We start from the raw sequence: 27,783 nt of genomic DNA, 5'->3' as shown, positions 1-27,783 counted from the left end.
GGTGGAATCTGATTGCTGGGAGAATTCCAGGAAGAACAGCTGAAGAAATTAAGCAGTTTTGGACAATGAGAGATCCCCATGAATTTCGAAACAAGAAATTGGTGGTTAATATGCAGTCAGATTCTTTTGTGCTATCAGCTGGTTTCGAATGGCATGCTCGAATAATTTCATGATTTCTTCAAATTAATTTTTTACTCAGACAATTAAAGATCACATACGCTTTTATATATTAAGCAAAAATGTAACATTTCATGCACAGAAAGCCAAAAACTTAAAAAGTTGAAAAATAATACTTCAGTATTTAAAGTAATCATTAATTTCATATTTCCATACAGTATGGGGGGTAAAGGACAGTCATCTGTCAACTACTCAACTTGATACAAAACTACAAAAGAAGATATAAATCTGGGTAAAAAAATAGATCACAGGTAATATTTACTTCTGAAGGAAGGGAGTATATATGCAACATCCAATCCTAGCCTATAACATTAGGGTATACCATATATCTACTAGTATGTTTTATATGAATAACACTATGATACAGAATTTAAGTATTATCTCAGCAGAAGAGATGGAAGGGTGTGAATGGACAGATCATATATATGTACCATGATGAGATTGATGACACCATCTCAAGCCAATTTGATTCAGGATATGTGACGCCGAAGATAATCTACTCGAGCTGGATGCTTAAGCTTCATTAGTGCCTTCATTTCGTGCTTCCTGACCATTTCTCTTGAAATGCTAAGGTTTCCTGCAATTTCTCCCAGTGTTCTATCTCCTTTGCCATCAAGACCATACCTTTGCCGAATGACCAAACTCTCTTTGGGCTTTAAAGAGTCAAGCTGTCAAGGAATAGCACAAATTATGTACAATTTCTAAAAACTTCGTCCACAACCATCATGTCATTAGTGGTCATGACCAATAATGAAATGAAGTGTAAAGTTGGGATGGTGAATATAAAATTTTGCCATGTAATATTGAGGTGTAAGCGTTCCTAAAAAAGTTCAGGTAACAAGCCCTCATTCTAGATAGTCTCAAAATTAATCTTTTGACGAAATATATAAAGTCCTGTGGAATGTAGATGAAAGACATTACTTACCACATCATCGATTGCAAGCCTAAGAAGGGCTGGTTGCCTTTGCTTGTCGCTCCCAACACCATCTTCATCAGTAATCCCCTTGATGAACTCCTCTTGTGTGACTTGATGCCTAGCATGTAGGGAAGAGATGGAATTCGAAGCTCTCATCACTTCTTTATATCGTTCTGGGGAGATTCCAACCCTTTCCATTATTTCTTCCTCTGTAGGCATTCTTTTGAGCTCAAACATCAACTCTAATTTGGCCTTTTGAATTTCCACCCTGACCTGCAGCAGTCAATCATTAAATATTTACAAGGGATCGTATCTGATAAATTGGTTTGGTTATTAATAAACAAAAATTCCAGTACATACGCTTTGGAAATAAAATGACAATATTTTGGAGCATGTGGTTTGGATATTTAATCCTAAGGTTTTCATATGAAAAACAGAGAAGAGGTAAAGTTATTGACATTGAGAGATAAAGAACAGAAATCCATACTTGGAATGATGGAAATGCACCATGGTTTAGCACATAGATTACTGAAAACAATACTAAGGCAAGTGGATAAATTTAGTAGCATTTATAAGAAAATATGAGCATACCGATTCAAGACCAAAGGGGACACGAGTAAAGCTTGAAACAGTCATTGAACGAATGATGGCATGCCTTATCCAAAACAGAGCGTAAGTAGACAGCCGAAATTTTCTCCTTGGTTCAAAGCGATCAATAGCAGTAATCAAACCCTTCACTCCTGCCTGACACAGGTCTTGAAAATTTGGTCCATTTGTGAAGTCTTGGAAATATTTGTTCATTACAAACAAAACTAGTCTCAGGTTGTGCTGCAAAATCATAAATTAAACAGTTAATAAAATTTTCTTGATTACTCACAGCACCAAATACACCATGATTGCATTATCATCAAGAACTCTCATTACCAGGCAGGTTTCGAATTTTTTCAAAAGAACAGGCACCATGGAAGTACTTAATATGGCTCACTTCTGTGTGCTGCATTGGACATATCCATGCTTTAAAATTTGATGTAAAGAATTAACAGGGTTCACTTCACAAAATTCAACATCATTTTTGTTCACCAAGTTTTCTTAAAAATATGTCAAAGAGGATTTGGTAGAAACATTATGTGATCTCACTTTATATTGTGAAATGTCAAACACAAGAATGAAGTGCAGGCTTTAAGCATGTTATAAGCACATAAGAACAGGTTTGAACTTAAAATAGAACCGCAGAAGCAAGTAAGCAACAACTTATAAACTAATGTTTTCTGGAAATGATTCAAAACATTTCAAAATCATAAAACAAACACAAGATTCACCTTAATCAACTTGTTTCTTGCAGCATGACCAACTTCCATGTGTCTTCTTACATGTACTACAGTCATGTTTGTTGCTTCTCCTAATTCATTGTCAGTTGGATCTCTTCCCAGTTCTGTCCTCAGGTTCTCCTTTGTTTGATTAAGGGCCTACGTTCATGGAGTAAAATATATCCATTATTGAAAAAAGTGCATGCAAGTATCATTTAAGCAGGAAAGGAGACAACAGAAGGAGACGCCAAGAGACCCAACACTTCCATCCGAATCCTATTATAAATATAAATATATAATCCCTTCAGCCCTTCACAGTGCCACTTTGGAAAGAATGTCAGGAGGAAAAGATTTTACTACCTTCATTGGTTCCATCAACTTAAACAACCAAAAGTGTTCAGAAGAAGGAAGAACTGGCGGTATCTTCATCTTCTTCCAATCCAAGCTGGCCAAATCAGTTGAGGCAGAATATTCTCTTACAAGCTCATCAATCTTCTCATCTTCATTCTTAATCACATTCTTCTTTTTTGCTAGAGGAACCACCTTCTCTTCCTTATGTTCTTTGTTTTGCTTCATTTCAATTCTCTTCGCAAGGCTCAATCGTTTTGCTTTCCTGTTCGTGCTCCTCACCACATTACTGTCAGTTCCTTTCTCCTGTTTCTCATCGCCAGTGCTCTTTTTTCTCCTTCCTCGTCTTTCTTTTACCACTTGGTCAATGTTTTCTGCGTCTGATGCATCTGTTGCAGGACTCAGCTTAAAAATGCTTTCAAGCTTAGCTGCAGCTTCATTAAGATCTAATTCAGAGGAGTACGGAGAAGCTTCAGCTATGCTAGCAGCACGAACTCTTTTCACAGGCTTTGTGACTGATCTTAATCTCTTTTGATTCTCTTTCTTTGTCTCTGCATGTAAACGGCTAGGCTCACTCACTGCAACTAAGGCTGTCTTTTTGTTTTTGTCTACTTTGAACCCCAGAATTAAGGGTCCGTTAGAACTAGATTGATGAGCTGTTGATCTTCTGCTTAATCCTAAAGATGCTCGAGAAGCTGAGACTGAAACAGTCACAACTCCCATATCAACTTCCTATGCAGAAGGTGTTTACTGCAGAAAAACCCTGCAAGTTATGGATTATGAGCAATAGCTAGAATATGAGACCATAAATTAATAGGTATTCAAGTATTTCTAGATTACCGATAATAAGTTATTGCCACTGGCTCTTAAGACTCTTACTAATTATTTTCCCAATAAATTAGACAAGTCTTCTCAAACACATGTTATTCAAACTCGATCACTAGGATCAGTATTAATACATGCCCAAATGCCAACTCAGCATTTATGAAAAAAGTTGCATTTTTAAGGTCCAAACAGAAGTTCCCATATGACCATATCCATGTCAAAGTGTCATACTCGAGGTGATATGTGTAATGTAGAGTAAAATAGTTCAAAACACAGGAACAATATGGAAGATAACCCACCAAGGCACCAAATAGCAACTACAAATATACAAAAGACTTGCACTCCCCCCACATCTTTTTACTATTTCCTTTAAAAGCACTTCCTAATACTCTCCCTGTTCCTTAAAAAGTTTTTTTACACTACTAGTTTCAAATTATTCCTTAAAGTTCATCCCAAATTTTCTTTACTGTTTGAATTGTACTGGTATTAAGTAAATAGATTTTCCCTATCTTTCTTCTCCTGCCCCACTTGTTAGACCCACTTAATTTTACACTTTCTCATAACCAAATTCTCATACATACATATTCTCCTAACTTCTTTGGTAGGAAGAACTCTAGGAAACCTCTTGTGCTAGTTGAACAATCCTATAATTCACATAATAAAATGATAAATTCAATCAAAGACAGACGATCCAACTGAAATTAGTCTAAACAATGTCCTTGATTCCCATTCATATGAATGTATCCAAGACTACATGAGTTCATCTTTCATCACATCACAAATATCAACTTCACAAAAAATTCTGAGTACATAAACTTGTATTGCTCCCTCACCGAGTAAACTCGAAAATCTCTTCTATATGCAATATACACTCCATTGGTATTTGGTTCACACCTTGACCTTAGGCACCCTAATTTAAGGTATGTCAAAATCAAATATGCACATTTGCCCATTTTACCAAAGAGGGATCAATCCCCTCCTACACCTTTTATATAAGAACGATAACATAATTGATTCAAAGTCATACGACATCTACAACAGAATGATAAACAAACAAACAAATATATATCAAATTGGATAAAAATAAATTATAGTCCGGCCATATAAATTTGGCATATTTACCCGAATTATGAGAATGATCATAAGCCGTCAATAATTACAACAGCAATAATTCAGCTGAACCATGCCATCACTCATTCAATCTTATGCACAATTTCACTTCAATATATTTATATAAACTCTCTTTTTTCAAAAAAAAATTCTAATATGATCAACAATAATATTTTTGCCTCAATTTCTAGCTTAACACAAGTACAAAAAATAAAGAATCTTAAATTTAAGCAAGTATAATTATTTTCAAAACAAAATTAAAAAAAAATGAAAGAAAACTTACCCCAATTGGAAAATAGACCAAAAAGCTTAGAAATTTGAGATTATGGCGCAAACCCAGATACAAAAATGCGTTGCTTTTGTTAGATCAAAGAAAATGGGAAGAAAATAAGTTGAGTGTTGGTACTAAAAATTAAAAGAATTTGCTTTAAAAATAAAGAAGCCAGAAAATAGAAAATGAATTTATGGGAAAATTATGGCAACCACAAGCTTAGAGGAGAGAGAAGAAACAAAGAAACGAGTGACAATTTGGCAGAGAATTCTACATTTCTATTTTTACTGGATTTTTTAGTGACGTGGAACCAGTTTTATGTAACACTATGGAGTATGTTGAAAAGTTGAATTTGAATTAATATAGCTTAAAATAAATTATTATAATATTATTTTGCTCATTGATTTTTGTTCATTTTAAATTTGATCATTTAAAATGAGTAAAGTTTAGTGAGTAAATAATTCGGGTGCAGAACAGTCTCTTGGGTTCGGATAATACTTTGAGTTGATGATATTATTAGTTACTACAAAGTGAATACAACACACTTTCTCTAAAAAAAAAAAAAAAAAAAAAAAAAAAAAAAAACAAACGTAAATGCAATACTCCTTGCCAATTTTAACCTTGAATTTTGTTTAATTCAACTTATTTTGTCTGAAATTATTTTATTTCACCTTATTTAGCTAAAATTATTAATGTGAGTCAAAATGAAAAAAAAAAGAAAAAAAAAACTTATTTGTTATGAAATTGTCTTAAATTTATTTTTGATTTTTTTTTTTTACTCCGTATATCTCAAGTTATTAAAATTTGTTTTGAGGTATATGAAGTTTAGAAACTGCTTTCTTTTTGCATAGGTTAACCAATGTAATTGTTAAAACTAATAGGTCGTTTCGTAATGTTTAAAATTTTAACATTTTTGTTTAAAACATAATCGTAAAACTTTATAAAGGTAACATATGCATGATGCATTATATAAAAGATTAAATTAGTGATTGAATTGAAGCCTGAGAATATATTTTATATACTCTATTATATTATAATGTACATCTAATGCATACTATCATACTCAAATTATTTATATACTTCCTACGGGTAAACATAATTTTATAGTACATGTAGATATGAAAGTTGGATTTTTAAAAAGAGAGTTCTCTTAGTAATTTATTTGATAGAAAAATTTAAAAGTTGAGTAATTAATTTATGAGTACGATAGACAGCCAGCATGGAACAAAGATGTGCCACGGCAGCTAAAATATAATTTAATGGATGATGTATTTGCCACGTGCATAAGATTTGGAATTGACTCAAATTATTTGTATTTGGGTGGCTTCAAGGACCTTACGTTGCTACATTATGGCCATGAGATATTTTTTTTTGACCCTTCTTATTTTTGGTGGCAACTTTTAAATTGGAGTTTTTTTCATTAATAAACTACAATTATATCCACAATAACCATAACTTTATAATTATCCACGAATAATTAACAAGTGTCACCATCTTATTATATACAAGAAGATATTTAAACCCAAACAAAAACCTATAATGAGAAACGAGACTTTGCATATATTTTGACACTCCTTAGTTTACAAAGTATTACTTGTTTAATTTTAATATGTTCTCTTTACCATATATTTTTCAAACTAAAATAATACCAAGTGTTTATTAAATCAAAATTATTTAGATCGATTAAACTTAGGGTTTGTTCACTTCAACTTAGTTTCAGTTCAGTTCAGCTCTAATCAATTCAGCTCCCAATTTCCTTATCTCATAAAATATTCATTTCAACTTTATTCAGTTCAATTTAATTTACTTTAGTTCAATTCAACTCAGTTTAGTAAATGTAAACAAGCCTTTATTTTATTAATTTGTTCTATGATGTACGAGTATCATATTTGTTCTATGATGATACTTTTTTTTTCCTACATTTATTTAGTTTTGTTAAACTTATCTTATTTATAGTTTTACTGAACATAAATTAATTACGGTGTAGTTTTTATAGGATTAGAAAATAGCTCCTTTTGAATTTTGATCATCCAAAATTCCAAAGGGTTTTACGTAATATAGAGCGATTATCCATTGCCAACCAACTTAGTAGAATATCTTTTGGGCCCAGAAAGACCGATCTCTTGAACGTTGGACCGCATTTTTTTTTTGGGCCACGCAGAAAGTAGATCTTCAAACTTCAAAGCTCTAAATCCAAGCAATCAAGCATCAAGCAAAAAGCAATAGACTTGTCTGTACACATATTTTTGTTAAACGGGTTTAGGCCATATTCAGAAAATCCAAGTTTATCAATATGATAAACAAAATTTGTTTATCAAATGGCAAAATTGTAAATAAATCAACAAATTTTTAGTAAATATGTGTCCCACTGTTGTTGATATATTTACGAAAATGCCATGATGACTGGGCATTTATGTTGTTTTATTTACCATTTTGCCATTTGATAAACAAATTTTGTTTATCAAATTGATTAACTGGGGCTTCCTCGGCCATATCCGTCACAAAAATTAAATATATTTTTTTTCAATACCCCTCACTCTTTACATTTATTTGATTGATGTGAGACAAAACTTTCACTCAAATGTGAATTTGCTCATTAGTTCAATAACTTACTATCTTAAACATTTTAGGTGAACAACCCCATCAGTCCAAATTCAAGAGGATGTACCTTGAATTGGTATATAGACTATATACCCAAGGTATGCATCTTTAATTCCGAGCTAATGAGACTTGGAGAGTAATTAAGAAAATCATCAATTTGGCTCATTGTCAAATTTAGGGTTGGCTAATACGGAGTAATGTTTGTATATTGCATTTATTTAAATTAAGATTGACAAAATGGTACAACTTGACTATAATTAAATGCAAATGCCAGCCTTTTTCAATTCTGGTCAAAAGATGATTATTCCTCGATCTATTATTCTATTGGGCGTGGAAATAGAATTTTGTCAAATTAATTATCAAACTCTAATCTGATATATAAGTTGATTAAGGTTAGTTTTATGAAATTGTCCATGTGACCTAGGTATATCTAGTTGGCACTTGGCCGGACATCATAACTTGGTCTGCTATGTTCTTTAATCTCAATTTGATTACAGAATCACCATTTTTTTTTTCTTATACATGCATACACTACACATTGTTTTATAAAACTCGTATCTTTTGAAGATGATACAGTATATGTTATGAAAAATGTTAAGAATAACACTAGTGAGATTTTGAGCGTCTTCAAAACCTCACATTGTTTCTTAGTTCTTATATATTCATTTTATTTTGCAAGATTCTCAATAAGATCGGGTGTTTTATTCTGTATGATTCTCACTAAAAGCGTCGTTCTACTTCTATACATGCACATTAGAAGCACATAAAATCTAGTCTAAAAAAAGCATGATAAATTGATTCTACCGTATATTCATTCCTGTATGTATTTTATGTTACCCTAGTAGGTTGAGCTTCCTGGATTCTATACAATTAGAGGTCATTTTCTGTTTAATAAATAAATAAAGAAAGTATTAATATTTAATAGGGCATGCACGAAAATGGAAATATAAATTGGTAAGGACAAACTCTTGATTTAATTATATTATCATTTTACTGTAACAATGATTAATGTAATGTAATTTACATTACTTATTTTTTTGATTATTCATCAGCAATAACAAATGTGTTGGCATCTCAATCACTGAATGGCTGCACTTTCTCCCAAGAAATTAACAATAGGGAGATAGATACTCACTGTAGATTTCAATCTAGTACTACTACTATTACTATTATTGTACTACTAATATTTTGTCGGATCGAATATTAGTACAATAGTAGTACTAAATAAATGGCATACCATCATAGTATAAGTTTATGTTTATGTTTATCTGTGTGACAATATAGGTATCAATTACATTAGCTAGCTAGTTTAAGTTATGGAAGAATATACTTCATATGTAGTAAAATGAGAAAGTCCCAGTTAATCAATTTGACAGATATCCACAACTAATTACTCATATTAAACCTTGCATGTATATATGATCATAATGTTATAATTATAATTTTAATAATAATTTCACGTAATTCCATATTTCACAAAAATTTATTGAGTTATATATATATATATATATATATATATATATATATATATATACATATACATATATATACATATATATATACATATATACATATATATATATACATATATATACATATATATATATATACTTGTACTTGTATTATTTAATTGGGCTTTTTGTCAAAAACTATCAAATAAAACCCATATTTTGCGAAAAACTACCAATTTAAAAAAGTGTTGTGATAAACTACCTAACAAAGGTAAAATGTTATAAAAAAAACTACCTAAGAAAATTAAAGGTAAAATATTGTAAAATACTACATATATCGAATTTTCACCGTTGATCGACCTCAAAACACTCCCAAAATCACCGCTTTCAATTCATTCCCAAAACTAACACAACTTGCTTGAAATCGTCTCCACCACATCTAAACCACCTTTCAACCCCAAAACCACCACCTCTAACCCTAAAAACCACCATCCGGAAGCACTAATCTACCCTCACCAACTCGGAATATCCTCCAACCACCCTGAAAATAACCTTACCACGTTGAAAACCAACCCTCACGGTGGTTTGGGGGGTGTTCTAAGGAGTATCAACATCCTAAAATTAAGTCAACGGTGGAATTTCGGTCAAAGGTAGTATATTACAACATTTTATCTTTTACAAGGTAGTTTATCACAAATTTTAGGTTGTATAAGGTAGTTTTTGACAAAAAAAACACCCTATTTAATTTAGTGTCTTGGCCGGTGTTGGTTTGAGCCATGTGCAGTTTGACAATGTGGCTTATGCACAACCAACTTGTTATATAATATAGACAGATCGTTTTATAAGGGGATTATAAACCGTAAAAACCAGCTCGAGTATAGAGGGCACGGTCATTGCGCACCTCTAGCAATGTCGATCTAACCACATCGGAGAGTGTGGATAAGAAGTATGAACAAATTTTTTGTACAATTGTCCCAACAAGCGAGGAAAGGGAGATCTAGCAAGCGGAATCTTCGCCCTAAATGTGCTGAATGTGCATACTGCACACCAACCTAAGTAAACAATTAAAGAAAACAATATTATTACATTACTATAATTAGGAGATGATTCAAAGTTAAAAGATGTTTTAATTTCCAATGAATTAAGGTTTTAAAATAATAGGAACATATCCCATATATTGAGGCTAGGATTGAGCTTAGTGCGTGGATGGTCTGACCATAATGGATGACCTATTTATTTTCGACGTAAGCATGGCTTTTCATGCTGATGTCATATACTCTTTTTTTCAACCCTTCTACTTTTTAATTAATTATTTTAAATATTGGGTTGTTGTTCATAGATTAAGTTGTTTTAAATATTTTATGTTAATTTAGACAAAATTATGTGCGTTTAGTGTATAATTGAATTTATGGTATATACTCTATTATGAAATAATTATCCTTATTGAGTATGAACTAAGAATTAAATTAGCAATTTTCCAATTTTTTTTTATAGTTCTCGTTTGTTAGTGTTGGCGGATAGTTGGTGAGCACTTGTATTATGCAACGATCTAGCAATAGGATCAGGTGGTACATAATTCATATTCCTTTTCACAAGAAATAGTAGAATGAGGTTACTTCATTCAGTATATATGTAGTCTATGTACTTGCAAAAAAGTTGGAAACCCAATTTAAGTAATTTTTTTTTTTTTTTTTTTTTTTTTTTTTTTTTTTTTTTGTGAATAGATACTAGTCATACTACTATGAACTGGTTCTTTTTTTTTTTTTTTTTTTTTTTTTTTTTTTTTTTTTATCCATATGTTTTAAAATAATAATCAATCAATTACATTATACTAAAGGCGAAACTTAGAGAACGGCCTTGTTTGGCAAGTGGCTGTTGGCGGTTGGCTGTTGGCTGGTTCACTTGACTTGTTTGACCAGCTGGTATGTTTGGCTGTTTATAATGGCTTTTGAAATTGGCGGTTAAACCTGGCTGTTTATAAAAGTGTTTGGTAAATTAATTGTTGGTAGTTGGCTGTTTATTAGATAATTTGTGGGCCAACAAGCCAAAAGCCAACAAAAAAGCTACTCAAAGCAGCTTTTTTATTTTGGCTTAAAAGCCAGCTTTTTCACTGGCTAAAAAGCCAATTATTAAACACATTTTTTGGCTGTTTGACCTCATAAAAAAGCCAAAAGCCAAAAGCTAACCAAAAAGCCACCAAAAAGCCATTTACCAAACATGGCCAACATTTGACAAAATATTATAAAAAGTTTTCCCTCCAAAACCACTTACTAAAAAAAACTTATTGTAATTAAATTATGACTTTTAGTTTGTATAAAATCTAAAATAAATGTCCTTAAATATCAAATTGCCCTTTGTAAATTTGTCACTAGCTATAACATGTTTAATTAATTTCTTTCACAATATTTCATACTTTTTACTACTAAGTCTATTTATAATATTTATATCCATTATTTTTGGTAAAATTTATTGTCATTAAATTATTTAACAATCGTGCATTGCACGGGGTTTAATCTAGTTAAACATCTATAGTAGTAATCTGGAAAATAAAAAAAGTACTTATGTCATTCTTTGTACAAGATATTATCTCCATTCTATAATTAAACATTAATAAAAAATAGTCGTAGGTGATATAATGAAATTATATATCAATATTAAAGTTGATCAAGTGAGTCATTAAGAATAGTATCTATTAAATTCAGGTGTGGTTTGGTTGACAAAAAAAAAATAAAAAAAAAAATAAAATCAAATCAAAGAATATTAAAAATTCTAGAAAATAAAATTCTATTGTATTGTTTAGTTGACAAATTCACGAGAAGTAGAAATATGACATGTTTTAAAACAATCAACATGTCTAAGTAGGCAATACAAGTTAACCCCTCTCTAGCTTTTAAAGGATTGATGAGTAACAACATCATATATGCTAACACATGTTAATGCTGTCCATTAATCATAACACAAAGATCACTCACACATTTCCCCTCAAGATATATTACTAACATAAAATTTGATGTTTGGTGCCACCTAGATCATGCCACATGTCAATACGGTATTATGCCATGTCATCATGACATCATTGGACGAAACAACTTCACAATCTACTCCTAATTAATTTTTTGAACAAGTAATTATTAAAAAAGCTAAAAAATAAAATAAAATGATAATACTATGATTAATTAGTATCGTTAGTCGAGATAGCTTAAAAGAAAAAAAAAATCAATTTAGCTACTATAAATAGGCAAATTTCTCATTTCTATAATATTATTTCTAATAAAAACTTAGGAGTAAGAAACGCGGATAAATATTTTTTATTATTAAGTGACAAGTACATACAAACTAATTAACTATGGTTATCAATAAGTTGATTAATAATATTCCACTTTAAAAAAATTCCACTTTATTTTCTTGACCTTATCTTACGTTAATAGTCAAGACCGTGTGCAATAGTCGAGCCACATTTGACCGTAGAAACAAGTCATATATTCTCAAATACTTGATCTTTTTAGCTTGCTAGCTAATTCAAAGGTGAGTAATTAACACACTCTTTACCCTTTCTCTCTTTATCATTCCCTTGTTCTATTCGATCTAGCTAGCTATTTACATGATGAGCATGCTTCTTTGAGATTCGATCTCGGGATCTCGCGAGAGGGTGGCACGACGACCCGGCTCCCCCGATTGTTGAAGAGCTAGCTAAAGCCATTGTGCAACTTGCGTGTGCTAGCTAGGCGCCATTGAAAGATTCATCCATATCAAAATCCTCAACTTGTTTGTGTTTATTTACTAGTATGAGTTTGCAACTTGTGTAGTTGACTCTCATGTTGTCCCTTTTTAATTTGTTTTTAATCATCTTATCTTTCCATTTTTGAATTATATATATATAAGTTTACAATAATTAGTATTTTGTGTTTAGTTTTAGTTAGCAAGAAATATATGAGGTATATATATTGATTGAATCATATATATATGTTGGTTTTATAGGGCTTATTTTGGGTAAGAAATAAAGAAAAATAATGGGGAGCAATGTGAATGATATGAGTTCAAAGAGTTTGGTGAATGTGCTTGTTGAAGGGAGAGATCTTACTAGGGAACTTCAGTTGGGTCTTGGCAACGAGATACACTCATCTTCCAATAAAGCATATGGATTGATGGCTAAAGACATTTTGGCCAAATTTGAAAGGTCATTACAGATCTTGCAATATGATTCAACGAACCAGTTTCAATTTCAGCTGACAACTCCTGCAACAAATGACTCCCCTAATTCCTTTAGTGGAAGCCCTAAAAGCTTAGATTCTGACGGAGATTTCAGAGATCCAGCTGAATACAAAGATGACTCTAAAAAGAGGTAAGTGTCTACCATGTGAAGATTCAATTTGGCTCATTAAACTAGATAATTTTCGACAGAGATCCAGTTTAAAGAAAGGTTTACATTTTGTGGTTTCCTATAGTCGTTGACTATATAGGGATAAAGTTGTGTATATCCACACCTTTATTTACAAACTTTTCTAGCTCAAATTTGATTCTTACTTTTTGTGTTTTGTTATTGTAGTATTGTTTACTTTTTGTGCATAAAAAGGAAGAAACATGATTATAGACATTATTTTTTTGTTTTCTATGTTTAATTTATCATATCATTTAATTTGTAGGTCTTAGTTTTGAAAATCATTACACTTTTGTGATAAAGATACCCTCATCAATATGTGCCATTTTTATCATCAAATCAATTTCATTAATCGTGCTTAATTAAACTTATGATCAAATTAACTATACTATGTACTTCGTATTACAGAAGGATTTCTCCTCGAATTACACAAAGAGTGCAAGGTTCTACTAGCAGTGGACTCGAAGGACCAATTGAAGATGGTTATAATTGGAGAAAATATGGACAAAAGGACATTCTTGGAGCCAATTTTCCAAGGTATGTAATGTTATCAGTACATAATTAGGATTACTTAATTATTATTTAATTAATACAATATTATTGCATATTTTATCCTTATCATATATATGAATGTCCATAAAACAAGGAAATTAAAGCATAACAGAAGCTTCAAATAACAGATACCAATATTAGTATATAATAATCCATTAATCCGTACTCATTGTATACAGTACTTTGCAAACTCTGGTTGTAGTTCAGTCATTAATCATGCATTCTTCCAGCTAATTAAAGAGTTAATTTATAAATTGACACCTATCCATGAATTATCAGTGATAACTTATACAATTATATATATTTTTTTGAATGACATTTTTAAGTACAATAATAACGATTGCATGATTAATAAGTTCGATTATTGCTATATACTTGTATCATCTACCACACGCATTCTAATTAAACAAGTCAATACTTTACTTCCACAAATATGGAATTTAACGGGACAAATAATGTGTGATTCCTTGTGTGGAAATTAAGGGAACATATATAGTGTGTGTTTTTTTTAATTTAATTTGCATGGTCGGAAACAGATTTGGGTAACAATTACCATTACCTATAAGTATTAATCAGGTAATGATTTCAGCTTATTTAATTTATTATAAGTATTGGGTAACGATTACCATTATCTATAATGTGTGATTCCTTGTGTGGAAATTAAAAGGTTTGGGTAACGATTACCATTACCTATAAGTATTAGATAATGATTTCAGCCAATTTAATTTGTTAATAATTACCTCTTTAAAACCTAGCTAAGATAACAATTACCTTGTAGCTTCTCAAACAAAAAAGAAAAGGAGTTAAATTTAAGTGATTATTTTCATGGTTAAACCAAACAAATGAAAAGGTGATTAAATGATTCATTCTCCTCTCTTATTCCATTCCTTTACAATGTTCATACTAAACACCACCTAAAGGTGTTTATTATTTCATCTAATACAATAATAATTACTATGATCTTGATGTTAATTTGCAGGGCATATTATAGGTGTACACATAGAGTTTTCCAAGGGTGTTTGGCCACAAAGCAAGTGCAAAGAAGTGATGATGATCCTAGCTCCTTTGATGTCACTTATCGCGGTAAACACACCTGTTCTCAGGCAGCTTCCTCCTCCTCCTCGTCCTTCCAACTTCCAAACCTTACACCCAAATCCGAACCTATTGAAACCCTAATCTACACTCCTCATCAACATCCACATTCTCAACAACCACCACAAAAAATCATGTGGAATTTCAAAAGAGACAATAATGTTGAAGACATGAAACCTATTATTAACACTCATAATAATAATAATAATAATAATATCAACCTAAAAAATAAATGTCCTTCCTTTTCCTTCCCTTCATCCTTTAATTCATTGCTTCATCATAGTGCTAATAATAACTTTGTTGATCATGGAAATTTTCCTACCAATTCAAGTACATACACAACATACCAATCTTCTCAATGTCTAATGAATAACAACTTCAATGATCATAACAATAATCAGAATAATATTGAAGTTGATCATCAATTACAAGGTGCTTTGATTCAACAAAATGGTGTCCATCCATCATCTACCTCGGCTGCTAACTCCCCAACGATTGCATCGGAGCTTTCGTTTGATCATCATGAAGGTGAATTTGATGATGTTTTCAATCTTGAAAACCCAAATTATTATTAATAGTATTTGTTTGTGCACATACATTTTTCCAAGGATGACAAACAGCAATTAGTAGGTACGCATTTTAATTTGAGTAGTGATGGAATGCATTTGTTTCCTAGGTTTAGTTAAGTGAATGAGAGTCCTCCAGAAAAATTATATACTAAATACTCCCTCCATCCAGAACGAAGTTTTATTGTCCTATTTTTAGTGTAATTTGAACTAGTAATGTGACGACTAAATAGGTCTGGATGGCGGTAGTATTAGTATACGTGTCTACCTATTTCCTTTAGTTTCCTGATTTAATTAATTTCTAACAATTTTGTTTTGTGCCCACGTACATTTATTTTTTTCCCTTTAGTTTTCAATTCAAATACTTGATTAGAAATGATCTATGTATTCTTATTCAGTATTTAGTTCTTCTAAGTTGTAACATAATAATGATTATGAAATAATTATTGGAAGTTGAAGGCTTTTTATTGACATGTTGTATGTCTTAATTTTGATGCATGTATGCTGACATCGTGGTAATATGCAACTATATTATATATATATATATATATATATATATATATATATATATATATATATATATATATATATATATATATATATATATATATATATATATAGCTGCAACTATATCAAAAACTTTTGTATATACCCGGTTTACACTAATTTTATTGTACATCGAGCAGTATAAGGGTAACTTTTACCTAATTTTAGGGTAACTTTTTGCCTTTTTTTGGGTAACTTTTAACATGATACAATTTTTATATAAATAGACAATAAGAAAAGTTGTATAATGGTAATTTAATTACATTTAACACAAATAATTGATTTTTAGTCATTTAAAATGTGATTCTTTACTAAAAATTTTTATTTGTATTGGATTACTTTTATGCATATTAGGGTAACTTTTATTTATTTTAGAGGTAACTTTTGATCAATCTAGTCTATCTTTATAGTGGATGTACAATAATTATTGTACACCCGATTTTTTTTAAAGTTTATACAACTATATTATATATATATTGTTAGTTAGAGATACTACTGTTTGCCTTTTACAAGAAAATATTAACCTATTATGAGGATTTACACACTTGTATGTAATCTATAAGGACACACGATATTTATATATTGGCCAATATATTTGGAAATACAATATCAACTTGTCTTGCTAGATATATTCTAATACTTCCTCCGTTTTATTAATATTGCAACAATGGACTTTTTGCACTATTCATCACTCTTGTTTGACCATATAATATGAGTTATACGTTAAGCAAAATATGGTCAAGTGGGATCTTGTTGGATTCGTCTCATATAATACTTTCACAATATCAACTTTTTATAATTTTTACACTTACACAATTGTAGATATTTAGCATATAAAATGTGTTTTAGGATGCGTAATTTCCTCCTTGTTGCAATATTAACAGAACAGAGGAAGTATATGGTTTCCAAATATTTACAAAATTACAAGCAATTGCACTCCATTGCTCTAGTCCACAATAATAATTGGAAGGGAACTAGAACTTTACCACTCAGAACTAATCCCCGAATACAGATTAGCCCAAAAGGCGAATCGGATGGAACACCCAAAAAAAAAAAAACTTTTTTTATTTAATTTTGTTTTTTGCACAATTACTATTATTGTTTCATTTATTTATACACATTTCAATGCTCAGTTATGCAACCCAATCCATAATACCCAAATTTAAAATAAAACTAATCGAAAAAGTTAACTTGATACACAATGTGACTAGAATAATCAATTTCGCTTCAACATGAAATTAAACTAATTAATCTAATTAAATTTTAAAACAATATGAATTAATTGACCCAAATCAAATTGATTTAGAGATGTTTATTTGAATAGTGAAGAAATATATACAAATTGGTGGCAACTGGATTAACGTTTATTATATTATTGTGGCACCCACACAAAGATTACTTGCAAAAACTCAAACATGGGTTCAATTGAAAGTTTTAAATTAATAGGAAAAATTCAACCTAAATTCAGTAGGATAATAAATTTTCATTAAATTATAAAAGAAAATGAAAGATACAGGATTAATTAGCGGAATTACTCATTCTTCAAATATAAAATTTTACAAAAATGAGATGTTAATAACATAAGAAATAGATATGTATAATTCTTTTAGCCTTTCATGGCATACCTCTTAATTGTTGATGTATCACATGACTACAACTGATACTCTTATGCCTTGTATTAAATCTGTTTTCATTATTAATTAATTTACCATTCATTATTAATTAATTTAGCAAACATGATCGTGCTTTGTTGTTTATAAAATCCGTGATAATGAAATATAATATAGTGTTGTAGATTGCAAGGTATAATAGAAGATATTATCTAAACTATAATGCTTTTTGATATTATATCCATAATAGTTGATATATATAATTAATTTCATTAAAACTTACGTATGTATAATAATCACTGTGATAAAATCATCTTTGAGGATATTCTAAAGTTCACAAGTGATTGCAGGTCTTTCTATTTCTTTTTCATCAAGAGGTTGTATAATGTAGTGGCTTATAGCTTAGTTGAAGTAAGTTACAAAATAAGTATAGTTTTGAATTACAAGAGGCTATTTGTAATGATCTTGATTTTTTTCACTTATCAATACCATCCAACAACACAATCTCGGACATTGTCACACCATTACAAAGCCAATTTGCAAATACTTACAAGAGAACAAATTTAGGTAAATGTCAATGGTGTCATATCCTTTCACCGGTCTATCTATAATATTATTAAAACTCAATGGGATAACATGGTATCGCCATGTGTCATCTTTTCTTTAATATAAGGAAAATTTGTTAAAAATAACACGACCTTTCACCAGTATTCCCAAAATAAAACGACCTTTGGATTATCTCAATATAACACGACCTTTGACACATATCTTCCATAAATGAAACGTGATCCGTTGGTAACCTATTTAATAGGTTACCTATGACACGTGTCAAAGTATCATTGGTCAATTTTTATATAATTTTCATTTTTTTAAAAAAAAACCTTAAAATTAAAAAAATTAAAAAACTTAAAACATAAAAAAAAACTTATTAATAAAAAAAAAAAAAAAAAAACCCAGTCAGCCCTACCAGCTTTACCGCCCCTCCTCCTCCACTGCACATCCCCCTATCTTCGCCAGCGTCTTCCTATCCCAACCCCATCGACGCTAGACCTCCCTTTGATCCCTTTTCCGGCGCCCTTTAATTCCCATCCCCGATTCCGTACCCCCTTCCATCTTGTCCCCAAATTCGGCCCCCAATTCCTACCCTGTTCCCGATTTCGTCACCCCTCCCTACCACATTTCGATCAGATGCTATCACCTATTCACCTCCCTCTCCTTCACGCAAGCTCTCTCTACTCTCTTTTCCCATAGGTTAGGGTGTTGATTGGGTTTCAAGGGTGGAGCGGCAATTTCACGATTTTAGGAATAGATGCGGTGGTTTAGCGATGGTTTCAAGGTGATGGATGAGGATATGTACGTGGGTTTGTTTTGAGTATAAGGTGGGAGGGGGCAGACTTAGGGAGTGGGCCGGGGTTGTTTCCGATGTGGTTGGCTGGGTTGGGGTGGTTTTCGGGGAGTGTGTGGTGGAGATGGAGGTAGAGGTAGGGAGGGGATCACGAAGAAGAAGGTGGTGTTTGGTTAATTTCAATTTTTTTTAATTAAGATCATTAATATTTAAAAAAAATCTTAACAAATAACAACAAAACACGTGTCAAATGTAACCTGTAAAACAATTACCGGTTTTTTTGTTCAATTTATGGAAGATATGTGTCAAAGGTCGTGTTATTTTGAGATAATCCAAAGGTCGTTTTCATTTTGAGAATACCGGTGAAAGGTCGTGTTATTTTTGACAAATGTTCATTTTATTAAAGAAAAGATGACACATGGCGATACCATGTTATCCCATTGAGTTTTAATAATATTACAGATAGATATTAACCTATTGCGAGCATATACACACTTGTTTGTAATTTATAAGGACACATGATATTATATATAGGCCAATATATTTGGGAAAACAATATATATACTGCATCCCATTGTTCTAGTCATACAATAAAATATTCTTGTTTATTTAATTTTCTTTTTTACACAATTTCTTTTTGTTCTTACAAAATACTCCTATTATTGTTTTATTTATTTACGCAAATTTCAATGCTCATATATGCAACTGCCATAATAGCCGAATCGAAAATAAAACTAATGGAAAAAAGTTAACTCGATACACAAGGTGACTACAATCAATTTTGCTTCAACATGAAATTAAACTAATTGGCCTGAGATTCTTCCTTGAATAATGAAGAAGTATATACAAAATGCTGCCAATACTATCAAGGTTGATTATATTATTGTGGAATTACTTTCAAAAACTCGAATATGGGTTCAATTGAAAGTTTTAAATTAATCAGAAAAATTCAACCTAAAATTTTCGCCCTGATTAACTTAGTGATGTATTAAATCAAAACTACAACTGATACACTTATTCCTTGTACCAAACCTGTTTTCATTATTAATTAATTTTTTTTTAATAGCAAAAATATTTCATTAATTAAAAGTCATACGACATCTACAATATAGATTCGACGTTAACAAATACATAAGATATTGAATCAAATAAAATTTTCCTTCATAAAAACTACGATCGTCGAGTAGATCTTGCACTATGGAACATCTTCCGCTTATATCGCTGGAAAATACAGCCTTGTTGGAGAGACAATCTAATGATCCTTTGTAACCGTGAGGATGTTTTTCTTCTGATTCATCTGTATGCATTCGAAAACTTGATAACTTTTTCACCAACGAAATAATTTCACGACAATCCATTAGATTTAATATCATGGATTCAAAACTAAGAAATTTCTACCTTGAAAAGAGGAGATAAACCTTGTCTTTCGAAGGAGGTCGAAAAACCCTTGTATTTCGAAGGAGGTTGGAAACCCTTTCTTTCGAAAGAGAAAAATTCCTCTCAAAAGGAGGAAGCATTACTAGAAAACCTAAAAAAGCTTTAAAGAAACTAGGATTGGGGCTTTCCACCGGTTAAAATCGATGGAAGCTCCATTAAAATTCAACAATGGAGTCTAGGGTTTTGGAGAGAAGAGAGAGAGGAGAGAAGACAGGTATTGTGCGTTATTTGTTACTTACGTTTTTCATTATTAATTAATTTAGAAAAATAGAAGATATTCCTATGATAAAATGTTTTTTGATATTATATCCATTGATATGTTTTCATCATTCAATGTGGGACTTTTCTAAAAAAATTCCACATGGAAAGAAGGTTAATTTATATTGATATATATAATTACTTTTATTAAACTTATGTATAATAATCACCGTGATAAAATCATCATCTTTGACTTTTATTATTTATGTATAAAGGATATTCTAAAGTTTTCTTTTTCATCAAAAGGTTGGGTAATGTAGTGGCTCATAGCTTATCTAAAGTAAGTTGCAATTTTGTTGATTGTCGAATTTGGTTAATTAGAAACTGTAGGTTTGAATTGCAAGAGGCTATTTGTAATGATCTTGATTTTTTTTCCCACATCAATAACATCCAATAACACAATTTCGGACACTGTCACACCATCACAAAGCCAATTGCAAATAGTTACCCGAGAAAAAATTGAGGTAAATGTCAATGGTGTCATATTGTCATATCCTTGGTCATACATACATTGCACAAACTGCCCCACATTTCAATAGTAATTAGGAAAATTTGTCAAAAATAACACCACCTTGGGCGGTCTTCCAATAATAGCACCACCTTTTGATTATTCCAGAATAACACCACCTTTCACATGTATTTGCCAAAAATGATACAAAACCGGTTGGTAACCTGTTTTACTAGTTACTTGTGACATGTGTCACAATGTCATTGATCAATTCAGTTCAGTTCAGTTCAGTTCAGTCCAGCTCCTAATTTCCTTCTCTTATAAAATATTCATTTCAGTTCAGTTCAGTTCAGCTAAGTTCAGTCAATGAGAATAGACCCTTAATACACTACTCTTTGCACTGACAGTGACAAACACATCATAAATAAGGCTGCAACATCCCCATCTCCGTCAAAAGGCAGCTACATTTCTTTTTCAAACAAAATTTTCTTACAGCTACTCCCTCCGTTTTTAAATACTTGCTTGTTAGAGATATGAGATATCGGAAAATATATGTATGATATATTTTCCGTAGATATCATTCAGAGAATAATATATTTAGGATATTTATGTTAAGATATTATTTTGAGAATATATCTATAGGGTTTATGATTATGTTAGTATATCTTTAGGAATATTGTTTCCTATTTTTTGAGCGAATAATAATCAAGTCATTCTATTCCATTTTCTCTCTAATTTGTCATGGTATCAAGAGCAGGTTAAATCTTGGGACCGCTCACAAAAATTTTTCCCTTGCCGGTGGGTTAGAAAGTTAAACCCACCGGTGGGATTCAAAATTTTGCTTCCGCTGTGCAATATTAATTAAATTTTTATTTTTTTGGGTTGGTACACGTATCATATATGTGTATGTGAATTTTTTTTTTGGGAGAATTTTTTTGTGAGAGTATGTGAGTGGACTTTCTCCACTTATAACATATCTTTGGAGGTGAAGACATTAAATAGCGTTATGCTTGACGCAATATTAAAAAAAAAAAAAAACGTCTCTCTTGTGTCGTGAGACAAGATATATTTGGTTCTCCTTGTGCCGTGAGACAAGGTTTGTGAGTTGATTCGAGCATGATTTTGCTCATTTGGATATGAGTGTGGTTTACTCTGAAAGACCAATAAAAGATTTGAGTGTGGTTTACTCTGGAAAAACCAATATTTGATTGGAGCTCGGTTTTGCTCTGGAAAAACCAAAATTGTTATTTGCAGGTTCGAAAAGAATGACGTTCCTGTTTGATTGATGACTTATGAGTTCGAAAAGATGACCGTTCTCATCGTTGAAAAAGAAGAAACAAAAATTTGACCCCAACATCACAAGAGTGTGCATCTCGGCTTCAACAAATTGAAGAATTTCCAATCGCAACGTTCGTGTTATTGCCGTTACGATTGCGAGAGGGTGTTAGAGATATGAGATATCGTAAAATATATGTATGACATATTTTCCGTAGATATCATTCAGAGAATAATATATTTAGGATATTTATGTTAAGATATTATTTTGAGAATATATCTTTATGGTTTATGATTATGTTAGTATATCTTTAGGAATATTGTTTCCTATCTTTTGAGCGTAGGTTTTGTATAAATACTCTACCTATCGATGAATAATAATCAAGTCATTCTATTCCATTTTCTATAATCAAGTCATTCAATTTCATTTTCTCTCTAATTTGTCATTGCTCCATTTCTCCATGCGCGGAGTTTTAGGAGAAATTGGAGAAAGTAATAAAATATGGAGGTAGTGGGGTTGGTGGAAGAATAAAAAATTGTAAAAAGCAAAAGTAGTGGAGAAATTGGAGGTGAGAGAATATGAAATGAATAAAATATGATATTTGTTAGGTCCACTAGGTGGTAGAAATGAATTAAATATTGTAAAAACTTTCCAACTAAGGAAATGGAGCAAGTATTTAAAAATGGCCGGAAAAGAAAAGTGGAGCAAATATTTAAAAAGGGAGGGAGTACTAAGTGTATAGGGTTGCTTCGTGTCAATCTTTTGCACTGATAAATCACATCAAAGAAAAAATGAAGTTAACTTTTCATTTTTTTGGCCGTATCAGTTTCAAACTTACAATTATTACGATTTTTTTAACGCACACCAAAGAGAGATATTATAGATATGGCCTAAGGGCCTTGGGGCAGCTTATGCTGTTCATTACATAAACATAGGATGCAAAAGCATTAAACAGAGTAGAAAGCAAGTAAGGGATAGTAGTTACAACAGTCATAACTTGATAGTACCAAATATCAGACATGAACCCAGGAGTCTGATCTTTCATCCAGGGGGAACTAGTTCCTTTTCGGGTCTCTTTCATATTCTCTTGCCACAGGTCTCGGGGGGTAGTAATAATACTTGATATCATTCTCATCATCAGGCATTTGAGCTCCCTTCTTAGCCAGCCCATGAGCAACAGCGTTAGCCTGTCTTTTGCTATGCAAGATGATTACAATCCAATCTTCATCAAGCAATCGAACAATATCTTGAATTATCATCCCCAGCTCATGGTGGAGGTAATCTTCAGCATTTTCCAGCATTTTCTTCAAAGCATCCGCGTCAGTTTCCAATTCTAGGTGATGGAGGTTGAATTTTTTTGCAACAATTAAACCTTCTCTGATTGTCAGCAGCTCTGCAGCTTCAGGAGAAACAACTCGTAGTTTGATAGAAAATCCTACTAGCCATGAACCATCATCATTTCGAATAACACCACCACCTCCTGCCTTGTTCTCACCCTTCCAACTGCCATCTGTATTCAGCTTCTTGTAGCCCATTTGAGGAAGAGATCACACCATAAGGGAGCCACCACGAATGGGAACACCATTATGAGTCTGCAAAATTTTGTTGTTGAAAAACAGATCTGAATTGAATTTCACAAACAAGCTCTGGATGCGAGTCATGGATCCTTCAAATACAGCAGTGTTCCTGTAGTTCCATATATGCCAAATAGCAATAGCAAAATCCACTTTCCAATTTCTATCCTGATTGAGGTTAAAAGTAATCCACTCCCACCATTGATTATATATTTTGAAATTGAAGAAGATCAATTTTTTTAGAAACAACGTTTTTGGCAAAGATGATATTCCAAAAACTCGAGGAAGAGGGGCAGTCCCTGAATAGGTGAAGATGATCCTCATCAGCATCACCACACCTTACACAAGTTGGGTCAAAAGAAGGTATTTTGGATTTGAGCCGACTTCCAACAGGAAGGATAGTATGCACAATATTCCAAAGTAACATCTTATATTTATAAGGAATTTCAATTTGCCGGATCTTTTTCCATTTAAAATTTTGAGAAGAGGATGAGAGATTTGGAGGAGTAGTACTCGCATAAGCTGTTTTAATGGTGAATTGGCCATTGCTCGAGTGTTTCCATCTTATTTTATCAGAGGGTTTAGCAATAGTGGAAAGGGGAGTAGCAAGGATTAGGGATTGAATAGAGGGAGGAATAAGGTGAGCTATTTGGGAAATGTCCCATTTTCCATTTTGGATAATATGACTAACACACCAATGAGCAAGGTGAGGGGGAATAGGGAGAGTAGTGTGATTGCAAAGAGGGCTGTCACCTACCCAATAATGGTACCACGGGGAGATAGAATTACCATTACCAATGGTACATATTAGGCCATTTTTCAGAATTTTTCTTCCTTTTAGGATATCTCTCCAAATTGTGGAGGAGGAGGGAGAAGGAGTAGCATCCATAAAATTGGATTTAGTTAAGTATTTTCCCATTAGAATCTTGACCCATAATTTTTCAGGCGGGTTTAACATTTTCCAGTCTAATTTTGCCATAAAGACTTCATTCCATCTTCTAAGGGATCTAATTCCCAACCCTCCTAGCAACATTGGTTTACAAAAAACATCCCATTTGATGCGGGGAATATAGTGGGATCTATCCACTTTATTCCATAGGAAGCGTTTACAACTCCGATCCAGATCATTAAGAACACCAATAGGAAGGAGATTAGTTTGCATGACATAGAGAGGATAGGTGTTAAGGACAGATTTAATCAAGGTAGTTCTACCAGCCATGTTCAAAAGTTTGGCTTGCCACCCCTTATTCTTTCTTTGGTTTTATCAAGAAGGGTCAGATAATCTCCCTTTCAAAGTTTGTTAGGCCTAATCATGACTCCAAGATACTTACCAAAGGAAAAAGAGCTTTTGATACCAGATAATGATGAATCCTCTCTCCTGATGCAATGTGACATCTTGGATGGGAAAATAATAGAAGATTTATTCAAATTGATACACAACCCAGAGGCTTGACCAAAAGAGTGAAGAATGGAGTTGATAGTGTTGATGTTTTTAGAGTTTTCCTTAGCAAATAGAAAAACATCATCCGCATAAAACAAGTGGGAAATTCCTATGTCTTTGGTGATTTTAACAGGATCCCAATTTTTATTATGAACCTCATGTTCTATCATTTGGGAGAGACGTTCCAAACAAAGCACAAAAATATATGGTGAAAGAGGATCACCTTGCCGTATACATACCACGGCTAGGCTGAAAGGGTTCAACAACCTCACCATTCCATAAAGATAGAAATGGAGTTTGAAGTGATACAAGAGAGGATGAGGTTAATTAATTTTTCCGGGAAGTGAAAACCATATAATGTTTCCCGGATAAAGCTCCACTCAATACTGTCAAAAGTTTTTGTTAAATCAATCTTTAGGGCCATTATGTTCCTCCCTTTTTTTGCCTTATTGAAGTAGTGAGCCATTTCTTTAATGATGATAATATTTTCATCAATGCTACGGTCTTTAACAAAACTCGATTGAAGGGGATTGATAAGATTGGCCAAATACGGGCGGATTCTATGAGTAATAGTCTTAGTGATGATTTTGTATATGGTATTGCAGAGACCAATTGGCCAAAAATCTTTGAAGGTGATAGGGCTATCAATTTTTGGAATAAGGCATAGATAAGAAAGGTTAATATCATGAGGAATCATACCATTGTCAAAACAAGATTTCACAAAATTAGTAATTGGATGCACTAAAAGGTCCTAACACAACTTAAAGAAGATGGGCTGAATTCCATCAGGCCCTGGGCATTTCATAGGGGCCATAGAGAACAAAACATCATGGACTTCTGAAGGGGTAATTGGCCTAATGAGAATCTGGGCTTGCTCCATTGTTAAGTGGGCTGGACTTGCATAGGAAATTAAACGGTTACAGCTAGAATGGGTCGTGGCGAACATATTCACAAAATAGTCCTTGGCCATACTTTTTAGAGTGGTTTGATCAAAAATCCACACATCTTCCGAATTTTTAAGAGTGGTAATTTTACCTCTTGATTTTTTTGTTTTAGCAAGTATGTGAAAATATTTAATATTATAGTCACTATACTTACGCTAATTAATACCAGCTTTTTGCGCCCAAATTACTTTCTCAATTAGGTGAATCTGATTTAGTTCCTTAATAATATCACACTCAAGTTGAGAAAGGAAAGTAGAAGATTTATTAGCTAGGTAAATTTGGATGCCATCCAACCTTGCTCGAATTTTCTTTTTTCGGTAAGTTAAATTACCAAAAACATTGTTGCTCCAATATTTAATATTATTAAGAAAAAAATTTCTACCCAGTATAAAATCAGAATTATCTCAATTGGAGGTAAAATACCTATGAAAATCCGGATGCAACAACCACGACTCTTTACAATGAAAGGGATAAGGCCCCCCGTTGCTATTATCATTAAGAGAAATTAAGAGAGGGCAGTGATCAGAATATGAGCGAGGCAAGTGAGTTACCTTAGTGTTGGGAAAAATTGTAAGCCAAGCAGGATTAGCCAAGGCTCGATCAAGTCGTTCTCTGATTAATTCAAGCCCATTCCGAGCATTGGTCCAAGTATAAGGATTGTTGTTGAAGCCAACATCAGCCATGCTTGCTCCATCCATCCACGAATTGAAATCGGCACATTGCCCAGGGCGAAAGATACGACCCCCTTTTTTTTCCGATTGACAAGTCACTTCATTAAGGTCACCCGCAACCATCCAGGGAACATTATTAGCAGGATAATTACGTTGCCAATCTGCCCACATTGCATGTCGTTCCTTAGCGGTGCTCGGAGTATAAACCCCGGTAAGCATGAACTCCGGTTGATTAGGACTAAAATGGAAAAGAGCATGGAAGTAGTGCGGAGCTCTCTTAGTATAACTTATGAGATCCACCCCCTTTTTCCAAAACATCCAAATCCCTCCTCTCTTGTTGCTAGGTTCCACCACGGTATAATCATCAAAGCCTAGAAACTTTCCAACTTCAATTGCACGATCTTCACCAGCCTTAGTCTCCAGTAGGATAACAATTTTTGGTCGGTGATCACGAAGGACATCCATTGCATGCGGCACAAAATCATTCGAGGAAGCTCCACGTATATTCCATAAAATAACATTCATTTCTAAATTCGACATACGAGAACCATGGTTAACACCAACAATATTCTTGCCTTTATGCATCATTGGAGGTTGGAACTCCTCCCAGTCGTCCCAATTCCCGCATTCCCCCAACAT

General features: G+C 32.4%; 3 protein-coding genes across 3 annotated transcripts; 1 reads left to right on the top strand and 2 right to left on the bottom strand.

Annotated features, from left to right (window-relative positions):
• Positions 1-271: 271 nt before the first annotated feature.
• Positions 272-5,252, bottom strand: LOC145631595 (RNA polymerase sigma factor sigE, chloroplastic/mitochondrial-like). Its single transcript, XM_081683708.1, has 6 exons — positions 4,967-5,252; positions 2,761-3,511; positions 2,413-2,559; positions 1,685-1,921; positions 1,103-1,366; positions 272-845 (listed from the first exon to the last, which is right to left on the bottom strand). The coding sequence occupies exons 2-6, from the start codon at positions 3,469-3,471 to the stop codon at positions 648-650; spliced, it is 1,557 nt and encodes a 518-aa protein (XP_081539834.1). The 5' UTR covers positions 3,472-3,511; positions 4,967-5,252; the 3' UTR covers positions 272-647.
• Positions 5,253-13,016: 7,764 nt separating this feature from the next.
• On the top strand, positions 13,017-15,856 carry LOC145630124 (putative WRKY transcription factor 53). The gene is made up of 3 exons (XM_081682365.1): positions 13,017-13,348; positions 13,793-13,921; positions 14,916-15,856. Exons 1-3 carry the CDS (start codon positions 13,017-13,019, stop codon positions 15,601-15,603), a joined length of 1,149 nt encoding a protein of 382 aa, XP_081538491.1. The 3' UTR covers positions 15,604-15,856.
• A 10,414-nt stretch (positions 15,857-26,270) lies between these two features.
• LOC145631343 (uncharacterized) lies at positions 26,271-27,783 on the bottom strand. The gene is made up of 2 exons (XM_081683415.1): positions 27,025-27,783; positions 26,271-26,321 (listed from the first exon to the last, which is right to left on the bottom strand). Exons 1-2 carry the CDS (start codon positions 27,781-27,783, stop codon positions 26,271-26,273), a joined length of 810 nt encoding a protein of 269 aa, XP_081539541.1.

This window comes from Chenopodium album, chromosome 5, assembly GCF_948465745.1.
Source record: "Chenopodium album chromosome 5, dcCheAlbu1.1, whole genome shotgun sequence".
Lineage (NCBI taxonomy): Eukaryota > Viridiplantae > Streptophyta > Magnoliopsida > Caryophyllales > Amaranthaceae > Chenopodium > Chenopodium album.
This window is presented reverse-complemented; position numbering and strand designations above follow the sequence as displayed.

Bases quoted from the DNA above. Each gene is read 5' to 3' on its own strand.
- LOC145630124 (XM_081682365.1), top strand. From the start codon at position 13,017: ATGGGGAGCAATGTGAATGATATGAGTTCAAAGAGTTTGGTGAATGTG. The intron at 13,349-13,792 runs GTAAGTGTCTAC...TTCGTATTACAG, and splicing joins AAAGATGACTCTAAAAAGAG to AAGGATTTCTCCTCGAATTA. The intron at 13,922-14,915 runs GTATGTAATGTT...GTTAATTTGCAG, and splicing joins CTTGGAGCCAATTTTCCAAG to GGCATATTATAGGTGTACAC.
- LOC145631595 (XM_081683708.1), bottom strand. From the start codon at position 3,471: ATGGGAGTTGTGACTGTTTCAGTCTCAGCTTCTCGAGCATCTTTAGGA. The intron at 1,922-2,412 runs GTGAATCTTGTG...ATGATTTTGCAG, and splicing joins CAAGAAACAAGTTGATTAAG to CACAACCTGAGACTAGTTTT. The intron at 1,367-1,684 runs GTATGCTCATAT...TGACTGCTGCAG, and splicing joins TCCCCTTTGGTCTTGAATCG to GTCAGGGTGGAAATTCAAAA.
- LOC145631343 (XM_081683415.1), bottom strand. From the start codon at position 27,783: ATGTTGGGGGAATGCGGGAATTGGGACGACTGGGAGGAGTTCCAACCT. The intron at 26,322-27,024 runs GTAACTCACTTG...TGAAATGCCCAG, and splicing joins CAATTTTTCCCAACACTAAG to GGCCTGATGGAATTCAGCCC.